The 16,186-nt window shown below is 41.9% G+C and overlaps 1 protein-coding gene across 2 annotated transcripts in view; it reads left to right on the top strand.

Annotated features, from left to right (window-relative positions):
- Positions 1-16,186, top strand: part of LOC110534798 (thrombospondin type-1 domain-containing protein 7A) — a 106,870-nt gene that overhangs the window by 65,430 nt on the left and 25,254 nt on the right. For both annotated transcript variants that reach the window (XM_036946705.1, XM_036946699.1), the window contains exons 8-11: positions 1,528-1,722; positions 6,704-6,962; positions 12,275-12,390; positions 15,117-15,252. In XM_036946705.1, coding sequence (XP_036802600.1) covers positions 1,528-1,722; positions 6,704-6,962; positions 12,275-12,390; positions 15,117-15,252 — 706 coding nt within the window. The remainder of the gene's footprint in view (positions 1-1,527; positions 1,723-6,703; positions 6,963-12,274; positions 12,391-15,116; positions 15,253-16,186) is intronic.

The following is a 16,186-nucleotide window of genomic DNA, read 5'->3' as shown; positions in this document are numbered from 1 at the left end:
GGAGTTGACCGATTCCCCTTGTCTCCACTGATGGAAATTGATTTGTTGTGTTATGATTTCGTGCTACTTTTTGCCCTAGAGACTTTGGGCTCAATATCTCCACGATACTGCCACACCAACAACAAACAGCCACACCGCAGACAAAAGTCTATACAAATGTCATTGAAACTCCACTGTCGATACTGAGCGTATCTGATCTATACCGATATGAACTGTTCTGACTCATTTAAAAGGAACCGTTTTTCTCAGCTCACTAAGCCTGGGGGTTTTTCTAGTGAAGGGTGTTCTGTTCCGTTCCTGTTTTCGCCACCGTGAGAGCCACTGGGTTTCCCTGTCCCTGTTCCATTTCCACACGGTCTCGGTTCAGTCACGATTGGTTCACTGAATACTCCTCAAAGTGTCATCTTAATGTAAAGGCCAGGCCGCTAGGAGGGTTTGAAGCTCAACTCATCCTCAGCCTGAAATTGCAAAAGCCAACGGTCGGAAGATACATATATACAATGCAGAGCCATTGTGTTGCTCATTTGGAGTGTTGAGAGATGTTTTGAATTCAAGTTCATTGCAACAATATTCCCTACTATTTTTCATAATTTTATCATTAATCAACGTCTTCTTTTTTTAAAACAACAGAAAATCCGGTGTTTCTATGTCAAACGGTTTTGTTAGGTTTCAGTCTTCTGTGATGTATGTGAAGTGTAATATTGGGATGCAAACGCAAAATGTTATACATTTCAACTCTATATCTGACATGGTGCAGGTGGCTGGCTGTAAGCCCATAACCATGTGGGTGAGGAATATACTTTTGTTTCAAAGTAGATGTGTTTGTGCGACCCTGATTTAGCCCACAAACAGTAAAAGGTTTACCTGTTAAAAGCACATACAGAATATGTGGCTGAATAGTACAACCCACTGAAGCGGTCATGAGTGTAAAATGTTCAAGTCCCATGTGAGTTTGTACTTACTTTGTCCAAAGCTAATTCACTATTCAGATCGAGTTGCGTTGAGAATAGTGGCACCATTATTAATATATTGTAGAGATTATCCTCGCACGCTATTAAACAGTTACCAAACATTTGATCCAACTGTGATGTCAAAGGGAAGACAACAGAATGTCTATGTTAATTAATTGTGTGGGTTGAAATTGATTAGCATTCAATGACTCTAAGGAAACAATATATATAAACAAGCCCACCAATAGACCAGGAAATTGTGGTGTGGTTGATCATATTGTAGACCTTATAATGGGGGGTGGGTAACCTAGTGGTTTGACTCCCCGAGCTGGCTAGGTGAAAAAATCTGTCGATGTGCCTTGAGCAAGGCACTCAACCCTAATTGCTCCTGTAAATAGCTCTGGATAAGAGGCTGCTCTTATAAATCATATAAAGTGTAGTACAATTACAGATTCTGTTGTTGGTTAGAGATTTTTTTCTGTATTGAAAAGGTACATAAAAGGTCAATCAATTATTGTTTCTCTATTGTTATAATGGTGAGCATTCCTTGACCGTACCGTTTTTTTGTGCCACCCAGGTGACATGGTGGACAAGGAGCTGTGTGGGGGAGCCTCTGCCCCTGAGCCCATCGCCTGTGATGTGCCTTGCCCTAAGGACTGTGTCCTCAGCGACTGGACCTCCTGGTCCTCCTGCTCCCAAACCTGTTCCAGCAAAACCATCGAGGGCAAGCAGTTGAGGACTCGCTCCATACTGGCCTACAACGCTGGCGAAGGTGACTATGAGACTATGTACTGTAGATGGTGTACCGTTCTGTACGGTCTGTGTTGTATATCTACTGCAGTGTTAATATACCATGTTAAGGGGGTCTTTCTCTTTGTATAGCTTTCAAGTCACACTGACCTTCAAAGTGTCTGTCCCTCTGTCTGTTACTGTCTGTCTGTCTATCACTCTTTCTGTTACTGTCTGTTACTGTCTGTCGCTCTGTCTGTTGCTGTCTGTTGCTGCCTGTCTGCCTCTCTGTCTGTTACTGTCTGTTGCTGTCTCTCTGTCTAGCACTCTTTCTGTTACTGTCTGTTACTGTCTGTCTGTCTGTCTGTCTCTCTGTCTGTTACTGTATGTTACTGTCTGTCCCTCTGACTGTTAATGCCTGTCTGTCTGTCTCTCTGTCTGTTGCTGTATGTTACTGTCTGTCTTTCTGCCTGTTGCTGTATGTTACTGTCTGTTGCTGCCTGTCTCTCTGTATGTTACTGTCTGTTACTGTCTGTCTCTCTGTCTGTTGCTGTATGTTGCTGTCTGTTGCTGTCACTGTCTGTCTGTCTGTCTGTCTGTCTGTCTGTCTGTCTGTCTGTCTGTCTGTCTGTCTGTCTGTCTGTCACTATGATTTTTGTTTTCACTGAAACTTTTGGCTAAAAGTTGATCTGCATGTTGGTTACCTCCCTACAGTAACTGCAATGGTAGTGGCATGGATCACAGTGATGGAGGGTAACACTTGTGATTGAAACTAGCTGTTAGCTACATTTAACCTTAGCGATATGTTGACAAATGACAAAATAATAGGATTTCTGTCAATGTTTATAGACTTTACTGTAGTTACAGTTGAAGTCGGAAGTTTACATACTGTTAGGTTGGAGTCAATAAAAATTGTTTTTCAACAACTACAAAAATGTCTTGTTAACAAACTATAGTTTTATCAAGTCGGTTAGGACATCTTCTTTGTGCATGACTCAAGTAATTTTTCCAACAATTGTTTACACACAGATTATTTCACTTATAATTCACTGTATCACAATTCCAGTGGGTCGGACATTTACATACCCTAAGTTGACTGTGCCTTTAAACAGCTTGGAAAATTCCAGAAAATTATGTCATGGCTTTAGAAGGTTCTGTTAGGCTAATTGACATCATTTGAGTGTGGATGTACCTGTGGATGTATTTCAAGGCCTACCTTCAAACACAGTGCCTCTTTGTTTGATATCATGGGAAAATCAAAAGAAATCAGCCAAGACCTCAAAACAATAATTGTAGACCTCCACAAGTCTGGTTCATCCTTGGGAGCAATTTCCAAATGCCTGGAGGTATCACATTCATCTGTACAAACAATAGTACGCAAGTATAAACACCATGGAACCCCGCAGCCATCATACCGCTCAGGACGGAGATGCGTTCTGTCTCCTAGAGATTAACGTACTTTGGTGCGAAAAGTGCAAATCAATCACAGAACAACAGCAAAGGACCTTGTGAAGATGCTGTAGGAAACATGTACAAAAGTATCTATATCCACAGTAAAAGGAGTCCTATATCGATATAACCTGAATGGCCGCTCAGCAAGGAAGAAGCCACTGCTTCAAAACCGCCATAAAAAGCCAGACTACAGTTTGCAACTACACATGGGGACAAAGATCGTACTTTTTGGAGAAATGTCCTCTGGTCTGATGAAGCAAGAACTGTTTGGCCATAATGACCATCATTATGTTCGGAGGAAAAAGGGGGAGGCTTACAAGCCGAAGGACACCATACCAACCGTGAAGCCCGGGGGTGGCAACATCATGTTGTGGGGGTGCTTTGCTGCAGGAGGGACTGGTGCACTTCACAAAATAGATGGCATCATAAGGAAGAAAACTGATGTGGATATATTGAAGCAACATCTCAAGACATCAGTCAGGAAGTTAAAAATTGGTCACAAATGGGTTTTCCAAATGGACAATGACCCCAAGCACACTTCCAATGTTGTGGCAAAATGCCTTAAGGACAACAAAGTCAAGGTATTGGAGTGGCCATCACAAAGCCCTGACCTCAAACCTATAGAAAATGTGTGGGCAGAACTTAAAAAGCGTGTGCAAGCAAGGAGGCCTAAAAACCTGACTCATTTACACTAGCTCTGTCAGGAGAAATGGGCCAAAATTCACTCAACTTATTGTGGGAAGCTTGTGGAAGGCTACCCAATACGTTTGACACAAGTTAAACAATTTAAAGGCAATGCTACCAAATACTAATTGAGTGTATGTAAACTTGTGACCCAATGGGAATGTGATGAAAGAAATAAAAGCTGAAATAAAGAATTCTCTCTGCTATTATTCTGACATTTCACATTCTTACAATCAAGTGGTGATCCTAACTGACCTAAAACAGGGAATAATTTTTACTAGGATTAAATGTCAGGAATTGTGAAAAACTGAGATTAAATATATTTGGCTAAGATGTATGTAAACTCTGACTTCAATTGTATAACTCGACAGCCTTTGGGCACCATAGGTTTGATTTAAAGTCCTCGTAGCACTAGATCTAGTGAAATACGTAGTTGCGTTAAGTTTTGTTGTTGTTGTACAGTAAGTAAGTATAACTAATTCTTCAAATGTATTTACACATTCTCATATCTTGATGTGAGAATCTTAACATTCAATATCAATGTTTTCCAAAGGTCTTTCAAGGGTGCCAAAGTTTCCAAAGCTTTTTGGTACATTCTATTTTTTATCTTTAAAATTAGTAATAGTACTGGTAGTGGTAGTAGTAGTAGTAGTAGTAGTAGTAGTAGTAGTAGTAGTAGTAGTAGTAGTAGTAGTAGTAGTAGTAGTAGTAGTAGTAGTAGTAGTAGTAGTAGTAGTAGTAGTAGTAGTAGTAGTAGTAGTAGTAGTAGTAGTAGTAGTAGTAGTAGTAGTAGTAGTAGTAGTAGTAGTAGTAGTAGTAGTAGTAGTAGTAGTAGTAGTAGTAGTAGTAGTAGTAGTAGTAGTAGTAGTAGTAGTAGTAGTAGTAGTAGTAGTAGTAGTAGTAGTAGTAGTAGTAGTAGTAGTAGTAGTAGTAGTAGTAGTAGTAGTAGTAGTAGTAGTAGTAGTAGTAGTAGTAGTAGTAGTAGTAGTAGTAGTAGTAGTAGTAGTAGTAGTAGTAGGTGATGAGTAGTAGTAGTAGCAGGTGATGAGTAGTAGTAGTAGCAGGTGATGAGTAGTAGTAGTAGCAGGTGATGAGTAGTAGTAGTAGCAGGTGATGAGTAGTAGATATTGTTAGCGTAGAGAGATGGGTAGATGATTTAAAGGGGCAACTCATTGTTGAAACAATAAAAAAGTGTCCTCCCCGTCACTGTTTCAGTAAAACGCTGCAGGATGAGGCTGGAGAAATGCAACCACTCTAAAAATGTATAGACAGAGCTATGGATGCAAGGACTGATTATCCATTATATCAAAATGGTGGGTTTAAACCTGTTTTGAGGGTGTAGAGTGTTTTGTTTACATTTACTTTGTTTACAAACATTGGAGTAAAACACGATTATAATTTAGGTTCTGACGGGGTACGACAGTTAAAATAAGTAGGCATTTTTTAAAGTTATATTCCTCTAGTAGGTAGATATTATTCATTTATAAGTCCAAAAATGGATACAGAAACTGCGTATTGGCCCTTTAAAGTTTTTCTGATTGGTGTTCTTCCCCACCGATGTGGAAAGTCTTCACATCATTATGTATGCTACTTCAATATTTTTTGTGTCTTTTACTGTCGAAGAATACCTCACAAAAGCTAGATATTTTAGCAGACAAGTGTGCCGTCTGTTAGGTGATCCCAAGCTCCAGTATGTCATAAGCCGCATACTAAATGTAACCGCGCAAGCTCAGACACCCGATACATTATGGATGTCTTTCCGAGTACATTGTATGAATAAGTCAGAAAAGTGATGAAATTCATACCGCAAACATGAATGAACCCCTATTCCATGAGCCGCATCCTTTGAGTAGCATTAAAGCGATCCCACTTGTCACATTGAGACTGGACCCAAGTTGCTTCACCATTCATAAATCATCCACTACAACTCCCTGTAGAATCGACATAGACCTTTACCGCTGCCCAACCAAACCACTTTTCTAGGTCAGTCTGGGCACCATATGTAGCTTATTTGTCTGGTTAGTTTACACTATTGGCAGATCCAGCAAACCGACATGGTTCGTCAGCGATGTAAGCAGGTAGCAGTCAGCAGAAAGGAAGGAGGAGGAGGTTAGATTAGTCTGAGTTGGCATTCCACATTGACCGGCCTGTGAACAACACCACTGCTGCTCATTATGGAACAGGTTGGCTTTCATCTCAGGATGTTGCAGGTGTGGAGGACTTACAGTCCCACAATGCCCGTTCATCACTGCCCAAACCTGTAAGTGTCTGCAATTACTCTGAAGCACTAAGGGCTCTGAATCGACCCACCTGCCTCCACTGAGCAGAGATGAGAGAGACCGACAGAGAGTGACTGACAGACAGAAGAGAGAGAGAGAGAGCGCGCATGAGAGAGAGCGAGTGAGAGACAGAGAGAGAGGTGAGGAAGGGACAGGGTGATGTTGGATGTGTTGGATGTAAATCCAACAGAGGTGGAGAAGTGGGTTGGTAATCAGACTTGCAACTGGCAGTAGGAGGAGATGAATCGTCTGAGCCTCAAAGTGGGCTGGAGGATTAAAATGCATTGTCAATCACCGGGGGAGGTCAAGCCTTTCAACCTCATCATGGACTGTCACTATCAATAATTGGCTGAATCTTTCAGACTTTGTTATGGCAGAATCTGTCATTTTGTAAGGGCTTCATGTATAAGCCAGAGCCTCCCTGACTGATGACATTGGGACTACCCTGTATATGTGTGTGGTGTGGTAGAGAATTTCAACTTATTGCTTTTTATATGTTGCACTGTCATTGTGCACGATGCCAAACCTCTATAAAGTAACTCATCAGCTCGCCCTTTCTATGTGTGTGCATTTGTTTGTGTGTGTGCGTGTGTGGGTGCATGTTCCTAGGTGGTGGCATGTGCCCCAACAGCAGTTCCCTGCAGGAGGTGCGTAACTGCAACGAGCATGCATGTACGGTGTACCACTGGCAGACTGGCCCCTGGGGCCCCTGTACTGAAGACCCCTCAGCCTCAGCCCTCAACACCACCACTGGCCCCAGGTCTGCTGCCGGCCCCAACAGCAGTGGGCAGGGCCCCTGCTCCCGGGGCATGCAGACACGCAAGGTCATCTGTGTCCGGGTCAACGTGGGACAGGTGCCACCCAAGAAGTAAGAACATTTAGGCCCTAGGTGTGTACGCGTGCATGAGTCTGTGAGAGAGCGAGAGAGAGAGAGAGAGAGAGAGAGAGAGAGAGCGAGTTAGAAAGAGAGAGAGAGAGTTAGAAAGAGAGAGAGAGAGTTAGAGAAAGAGAGAGAGAGTTAGAAAGAGAGAGAGAGAGTTAGAAAGAGAGAGAGAGGGAGTTAGAAAGAGAAAGAGAGAGAGAGAGTTAGAAAGAGAGAGAGTTAGAGAGAGAGTTAGAAAGTGAGTTAGAAAGAGAGAGAGAGAGATAGAAAGAGAGAGAGAGTTAGAAAGTGAGTTACAGAGAGAGAGTTAGAAAGAGAGAGAGAGAGTTAGAAAGAGAGAGAGAGAGAGTTAGAAAGTGAGTTACAAAGAGAGAGAGAGAGTTAGAAAGAGAGAGGGAGAGTTAGAAAGTGAGTTCGAAAGAGAGAGAGAGAGAGAGATAGAAAGAGAGAGAGTTAGAAAGTGAGTTACAGAGAGAGAGAGAGTTAGAAAGAGAGAGAGAGTTAGAAAGAGAGAGAGAGAGAGTTAGAAAGTCAGTTACAGAGAGAGAGAGTTAGAAAGAGAGAGAGAGGAGTTAGAAAGAGAGAGAGAGTTAGAAAGTGAGTTACAAAGAGAGAGAGAGAGTTAGAAAGAGAGAGAGAGAGAGTTAGAAAGAGAGAGAGAGAGAGAGAGAGTTAGAAAGAGAGAGAGAGAGTTAGAGAGAGAGTTAGAAAGTGAGTTAGAAAGAGAGAGAGAGAGTTAGAAAGAGAGAGAGAGAGAGAGATAGAGAGTTAGAAAGAGAGAGAGAGAGTTAGAAAGTGAGTTACAGAGAGCGAGAGTTAGAAAGAGAGAGAGAGAGAGTTAGAAAGTGAGTTACAAAGAGAGAGAGAGTTAGAAAGAGAGAGAGAGAGTTAGAGAGAGAGAGTTAGAAAGAGAGAGAGAGTTAGAAAGTGAGTTACAAAGAGAGAGAGAGAGAGTTAGAAAGAGAGAGAGAGAGAGTTAGAAAGAGAGAGAGAGAGAGAGAGAGAGAGTTAGAAAGTGAGTTAGAAAGAGAGAGAGAGAGTTAGAAAGAGAGAGAGAGAGTTAGAAAGAGAGAGAGAATTAGAAAGTGAGTTGCAGAGAGAGAGTTAGAAAGAGAGAGAGAGAGTTAGAAAGAGAGAGAGCGAGAGAGAGAGAGAGAGTTAGAAAGAGAGAGAGTTAGAAAGAGAGAGAGTTAGAAAGAGAGAAAGAGAGTTAGAAAGTGAGTTAGAAAGAGCGAGAGAGTTAGAAAGGGAGAGAGAGTTAGAAAGAGAGAGAGAGAGTTAGAAAGAGAGAAAGAGAGTTAGAAAGTGAGTTAGAAAGAGAGAGAGAGAGAGAGAGAGAGAGAGAGAGAGAGTTAGAAAGAGAGGGAGAGAATTAGAAAGTGAGTTACAAAGAGAGAGAGAGAGAGTTAGAAAGAGAGAGAGAGTTAGAAAGAGAGAGAGTTAGAAAGTGAGTTAGAAAGAGAGAGAGAGAGTTAGAAAGAGAGTTAGAAAGGTATGACAAGAAGTCATACAGTAGGAAGAGCAGCTCTCAAGCCCTATCTCTACTCCACAGCCAATCCCAGATAAATAAATATATATGCCGTCCCAAACAGGCTAATTAACCCTGTTCATTTAGGCCTGTGTAATTTCCCACTGATGATAATGACAGTAATTAAGTGGCTTTGATTCTTTAAGGCAATTAAATCACCACAAGATGAGAGATGCAGGATGTCTATGGTTTGCAGTGCAGAACATAACACCGCAGCCTGACAAAATGCATCGATAAGTTTACTTTACATTTAGCCTAAAGTTGTGCTCTTGCATGGGGTGCTGATTTGCTCTGCTAGACTTATCTAGGTGGGATGTCATGTTTATTTAACTAATTCACCTGCTGTATTTAAGATCCAGAAACCTTAACCGTAAGTCTACAGTTTACGGATCTGCTATCCAAGGTCCTGAAGTCATTTTCACCTGGCAGGATACAACCTCCCAGTCCAAGGTGCTGGGCCATTATAGGCTTTACTATGGAGTCCATATCCTTTTAAGGCCACTGTATTTTGCCTTTGTTATGAAATAACTTTCTTGCATGTTTTGCATTCTTTCAAGCCACTGTTGCTCTTAAAGAGGCTTTCCCCTGTCATGGTGGATTAGGTTAAGACTGCTAAAGCTGGCAAAGCTCCAAAAGTGCCTTCTCTCAGTGCCTTGTCTATAAGTCCTTTGTTGTGAAGGGATAGTTAATTCTAAAATCAATATTTGTCCGTCATTGTAAGACTTCAAAAGTGGTCTTATGTCAAGGTGCGTCGATGTCCAATTGGTGCCCATCTTTTCCATTTGCTTGGGAGAGATGGTGTGGACTCATCTCGAAACTGAACCGCTAAGCCCACCAGCTATCTAGCTTAAGTGTCGAGGTGGTTTCACCCTGCCTGCACTCAGTGTGCTGCATTGTGACTTGACATGGTCTCTAGTTGTTATTTTTCCACCTGTGTCTTCTCTTCCCACCATCCTACTTGGCAGGTAGGTTTGATTAGCGCTCCCCCAGGAACCTGGCAGAGGCCCTGGGGGAGCGCTAATCAAACCTACCTGCCAAGTACACACGTCTGCCTCGCTGGTGTGTATGCAGATGTGCTCCAGCTCACTCACAGAGGGCTCAGAGCTATCTTCACACACCCCGAGGCAGTGAACCTCACACAGTGTCACCACACACACTGTCAAAGCCCAATAGAGAAGAGAGTCTCTCCGAGACAAATATGTCACTCCCTCAGGCATACTCTTCTATCCGTCTATATACAGAGTACTGCAGTGGGATTTGGAACTAAAACATCTTGGTTTATTGATTGTGACAATTTGCATGGGGATTGACGCCCGATGCGTTTGTGTGATTGCACTGATGCTTACTTGGACTGTCGGAAAAGGAGTTGGGATGAATAATTGTGATAGTGTTTGACAGTCATAGTCAAGTACATGGATGTGTCCTAACGACAACTGCGTTTAGTCACTGTGGATGACAGTGACGGATGGTTGAAAGCTGTCGAGACAGAGGCCAAAGAAACGTACGCAAAGCCGGAGCTGTTTTCTCCCCGAATATTAAACAAAAATGTGTTTGATTTGCTGTTGTACTTGTTAATAATGAATTTAATTAGTGCTTATCGTTTTGTGCCAGGCTGTGTGTGCTTTTGCAGTCTCTCAAAATGTTGTGGGTTGCGACGTTTCTTCACTGTCTGTTCAACCACACAGTGTGCTCATCTGGAAGAATCTCTTGCCGAACAGATTATTGAAGCGATAATAGGAAATAGCAGAACAAAAAAACATTACCCTAGCAGACTCTTATTAATGATGTGCTGTGGGACAGACTCAAGAGTAAACGTTGCGTTTCTTGCCTCACTACAAATCATTACATTGAAAGATCATTAAGACGTGATAACACTAGCAGGGAAAACAAGTCGGCGAAAACCAGAGGCTGCTTTAATTGGATAATCTAATGTCTAGTCGAAAAGTCTGCATGCTTCAATAGCGGTGAAGTTTTCTGTGGCGTCGGTATTGTGTTCTGGCAATGAACACGGCCTGTGTTTTTTTTCCAATGAGAATGTAATTACATTTTTAGCCTCCAAATTCGCGTAATACCTATCAGTACACCTGGCCTAAAATACAATTGAAGTAACAGGGAACAGTAGGAATGTTTCTGTCTGCTGGAGCATTAGTTAAACATTAGTTCAGCATTAGTTAAACATTAGTTAAGCATTAGTTAAGCATTAGTTAAACATTAGTTAAGCATTAGTTAAGCATTAGTTAAGCATTAGTCATGTGAGGTAGTTAAGTGCTCGGGTCAACCACTCAATCTGGGTCATGTTGCTGTGTCTCGTATTTTGCTGTGTTTCGTCTGGAACGTCGTTAAAACTGAAAAGGAACGGTAGGGATGCCTCTGTCTGCCGGAGGGCATCCAGCATTAGTCCTGTGAGGTGTAGTGAGGTGCTTAATGCTCAGCTCAAAAGCTCAATCTGGGTCATGTTGTCGTGTCTCATCTTCTATTGTTTTCCCTAGATGATTGCTACCTGTAGGCTTCTCTTTTGAAGTCTTCTGAAGTAGCTTGTCCTTAAACAGGTTCCCATGACCTTTGCGCCTGTTGCTGATGCAGTTCATTCGTGTAAACTCTTTAAACCTAAAGAGGAAATAGGAAACTGATTTGATCCAAGCCTGACCCATATTTATCATCATCATCATCATCAGCAGCAGCAGCTCTCTATTCTCCATCCCCGAGCACTGCTTTGGAGTGTAGAAACAGTGTACGAACGTGCCAGAGGATTTGTCTCACTAAAGAGGGATTTAGCTCCCTCTCTATTGGTATTAAACATAAATCTCTCCTCTCTTCGCATGGCTGCCTGCTGCACTATTACATTGTGCGTGTGAGGCACCCTGAGGCGCCCTATTTCTCCCCTGACGACACGGCGCTAACGAGTGGAGCAACCCCAGGAGAAGACTGCTCCTACTCCCAGTGTGTGAACCTGAGCCAGATGATCAGCGCTAGCTAGGCTATCTATGCTATCTCAGCAATAGGATGAGGAAATAGAGCCGGAACATCACTTAAAAAGCCCCAGGAGAGCCCATGTTCCGAAAAATCAGATTACTTGATGTAGACGGACAATTTCCCCCTGTTTATCTTCATCCAGTGGCCATTCACTGGGGATCAGAGGTACTTATAACTATAGGCTGAAGATTACATATAACCCTTTGTCCGTTAAATATGAAGACCGGCTCCAATCACAATCCCAGCGATCTAACGGATTATCGTCCAGTAATAGAATCAATGGAGGGTCTTATCTATAGTGAACTGAATCTAGCCTGGAGGAATTAAATGCAGATTCTCCATTGAAAATGAATGAATATTAAGAAAGGCTGCCAAAGCCGTAGACTGTAGGTAATGTTCACATTGCCCCCACATAAGACATGACATGATCTTCTCTTTCCTCATCTGTCAGTGGTATCGATTGACATGGACATAAGACATAGGACTTCCTAACAGACAGTTGCTTCCTGTTGTCCTAGTTTGTGCTTCAGAAACACTGGATTTCTCTCTGTAAAAGCCAAGTGGTTTTACAACAACAAAAAATTACATAGTAGGAAGCCAAGCAGGCTACCGTACTTTCTGAGAGGACTATCTTCTAAGCCAAGAATCTACCACTGTCCCTCGATAGCTCCATGGCTCTTGGCCAATCGGATTAGGAATTTGAATTCCTGCAGCCAAAGTGAGAAGCCTGCGTCTGTGTGTTACCAGCTATATGTTTGCATGTGTTACCAGTAGTGTGTGTATGTTTACCATGTAGATGTCCTGAGAGTCCTCGTCCAGGTACAGTGCGACCGTGTCGAATGCCCTGTAAGAGGGACTGCATCGTCACCCCCTTCAGCGACTGGTCCCAGTGCTCTCCCACCTGTGATGCAGGTATGAAAGAAGAATTCAAGCTACTGTGCAAAGACATGCACACAAATAACAACCCTACAGATGTAGGATCTTAATTTGATCGCCCTGTTGCAGGATAACTTACCTGCTATGCAGTGTATTTGAGGCTTAAAAAGGCTTATAATTTTAGTTTATAATTTCCACTGAAATTTCAGACTTCATTTTCCATTACGAAAAACATATCGACCCCTACAAAAAATGTCTACTAATTATATTTCACATAATAATAATTCACATTTTCTGTTGCTGCAGGAATATTTTCCTGCTGTAGATAACTGGCTCAAATTAATATCATACATCTGTACCTGTTCATTGTAAGTCTCTTGGGAACTAAGAACTATGGACCAAAAATGCTCTCCTAAAAGGAATGTCTTGCTTATCCAACTGCTCGGGTGAATATTATGCATGTCAGCTGTTATCATGAAGCATCATTTGGAGATCATTTATATTATGAACCAATGTAAAACTGGGACGAATAAGGAAACTGCCACCAATTAGGTGATGCATGCAATGTAAACAACTCATTACAGTTTCCTTAAATTGTATTCCTCTCGTTTCATTACAGATATTTCATTTGACAGATTGGCATGTAGACGGGCCTTAAGATTACCTAATTTAGTGCAACCCAGAAAACATACTAGCCTGTGGCTACAAGTGACAGGGTGTCATGTTGTGGTTGTTGTTGTTGTTGTTGTTTTCATGCTGTAATAAAAACGCCTTCAGACCAGGTCACCTTTGTCAGACAGCCATGGCCACAGCTGGAGGACATTGTTGAATACATTACGTTGATTTATGGGATGAAATCATCATCGTTCAGATTTCGATGACCTCTTTATTTGGCATGAGAGCATAAATCTTTGGCCCTCGCCACACACACAGTCGCAGTTGTATATTTTGATAGTAGTGCTGATGTTCTCCTGCTGTATAGGATGACCTGCCTCCTACCCACACTGGTTGAAACTAAAGGTCAGGGATACACAGAGCCTGTAATGCACTCATATAATATGATTTGCCAGTCCTGGACCATAAAACTACATCTTAATCAGTCTAGATCAGTGGCTCTCAAACCCTGGTCCTGGGGTGCACATTGTTGTTTTTGCCCTAGCACGACACACCGGATTCAATTCATCCAAGCCTGATTATGAGTTGATGATTTGAATCAGGTGTGTAGTGCTAGGGCAAAAACAACAATGTGCACCCCTTCGGGTCGCCAGGACCAGGATTGAGAATCACCGGTCCATAGTCAGAGCTCTGGCAGAACGTTATAGTTCTTTATTGTATTTATTCAAGGGTGTGTCTATTGGGAATACCGCTGATCGTGGGGAAAGCATCCGTCTTCTTCACGTTGCTTCATCATTAGATTTGAACTTGACGACTATGTTGATTTTGCTGCAACCCATAAAGCAGTCAACATTCGCCCACTCTGCCCTGGATATGTCAGTTTGACATGGAATGTCTCAAAGTAATTTAAAGAGGAACAACGGCAAATTTCTGAAATTTGTCAAAGTGCCTAAACCTGTCTGGCTCACTGTTGGACTGTCTGCCACAGTGTACGCCTCTCTCAATCAGGGAGAGTGAAGTAGAGCTAGAGCTAGAGCTAGGTCACAAGGTTATGCGACCCTCCCCCTCACTGGGGCACTAGATAGAACTTTGTGGACTAACGCATATCTACGAAAAGAATCTACGTTCTGTAATGACAGCGAAATTGAATATTTTGTTTGAAAGCCAGGGCCAAATTGCCTTCCTTGAACGAACGAGACAATGTGATGTGATTGAATCAAATGCAAAAGTATTTTTGTGTGTTTGCATCAAATACCATAGTCTTTGAAAATGGTGTGTTGATTATATATAGCAAAGGCTACGTGTTGACTGATGATTCCTGGCAATCAACAGCTGCTGTGTTGCTCTTTGGATTATCCCATATCATGGAATAGGCTACGTGAGTGAACGTTTGGGTTGACAAAGACGGACACATGGAATTATTTGATTTGGATGGATGGTTGACATGGCAGAATGGTAGACGGATATTTTCTTATCTAAAAGGTGGGGGAAAGTTTGCTACATTTCTCGAGCTCATAATAGCTACCAGCTCTCACAGTCTCACATCAGAATTAGACATTTATCCATGTTTCTCAGGCGTCTGCTTGGTTTCCAGAGAAATGCATCGAAAGAGAGATATGAAATAGGCTACTACCAAGGTCTGATGATGCTTCTGATAATATAGTAAAAGGATGATGTCCTAATGTATTTAGAAAACTGCCAGTGACAGGGTAGTGTTTATGAGGAGTTCCCCCTCGTGCATGTGTTGCTGCATGTGCAGTAGGTCCTGGGTAGATTTTTCCTCCCTGCTTGGCAGAGATCTTAGAAAAGGCAAAAAATTGTGATCCCACGACCCAAATTTATCTCACAATCAAATGGACTTCCCAAATGAAGCGTGTTCTCTGTGAAAGAACATAGATATTTTTTTCATAGATCTGCGTTAGTCCACAAAGTTCTATCTAGCGCCCCAGTGAGGGGGAGGGTACATAACCTTGTGACCTAGCTCTAGCTCTACTTCACTCTCCCTGATTGAGAGAGGTGTACACTGTGGCAGACAGTCCAACAGTGAGCCAGACAGGTTTGGGGACTGTGACCATTTCCGGTGTTTGAAAATCTAATTATCATATAGAATTAAAGTAATGCTCCATGTACTCCGTTTGCTTTGTCAGCTGGTAACATTCAGAAGACGAAGCAGTCAAGAAACCGTGTCATCCTCCAGCTGCCAGCCAACGGGGGCCAAGACTGTCCTGAGGTGCTGGAGGAGGAGAAGGACTGCGAGGCTCCTAAAGTCTGCCCTGGTTACAGGTACAGCACAGTAACAAGAGTACTGACAGTTATACAGTGCCTTCAGAACGTATTTGCTGTTTTACAGCCTGAATTTGAAAATGGATTACATTTAGACTGTGCGTCACTGATCTACACACGATACCCCATAACGTCAACGTGGAATTATGTTTTTAGACATTTTTACAAATTAATAAAAAATGAAAAGCTAAAATGTATTCAACCCCTTTGTTATGGCAAGCCTAAATAAGTTCATGAGTAAAAACGTGCTTAACAACTCACATAATAAGTTGCATGGACCCAGCAAGAAGACATTAACCTAAAACACAAGGTCAAATATACACTGGTTGCTTACCAAGACAACATGGAATGCTCCTTAGTGGCCAAGTTACAGTTTTGACTTAAATTGGCTAGAAAATCTATGGCAAGACTTGAACATTGTTGTCCATCAATGATCAACAACCAACTTGACAGAGCTTGGATATTTTAAAAAAGAACAATGTGCAAATATTGTACAATTCAGGTGTCCAAAGCTCTTAGAGACTTACCCAGAAAAACTCACAGCTGTAATCGCTTCCTAAGGTGATTCGGACATGTATTGGGGTGTGAATACTTATGTCAATGAGATACTGTATTTCTGTCATTTCATTTTCAATAAATGTACAAAAATATCTACAAATATGTTTTCACTTTGTCATTATGGGGTATTGTGTGCAGATGTGTGAGAGAAAAAATAGATTTACTCTATTCTGAATTCAGGATGTAACACATAAGTCAAGGGGTATGAATACCTTCGGAAGTCACTGTACATGGATATGATTACACCAATGGTGATACTATTGCTACTATCATTAGCAACTCTTACTCGTAAAGTGTATTGGTATTATAAACTAATTACCTCTACTGTCTGCTGATAATGTTAATGTTGAATATGATGATTTGAATGATTATGTTG

Source organism: Oncorhynchus mykiss, chromosome 2 (assembly GCF_013265735.2).
Source record: "Oncorhynchus mykiss isolate Arlee chromosome 2, USDA_OmykA_1.1, whole genome shotgun sequence".
Lineage (NCBI taxonomy): Eukaryota > Metazoa > Chordata > Actinopteri > Salmoniformes > Salmonidae > Oncorhynchus > Oncorhynchus mykiss.
Note: the sequence above shows the minus strand (reverse complement) of the source record. Positions and strands in the feature narration are given on the sequence as shown.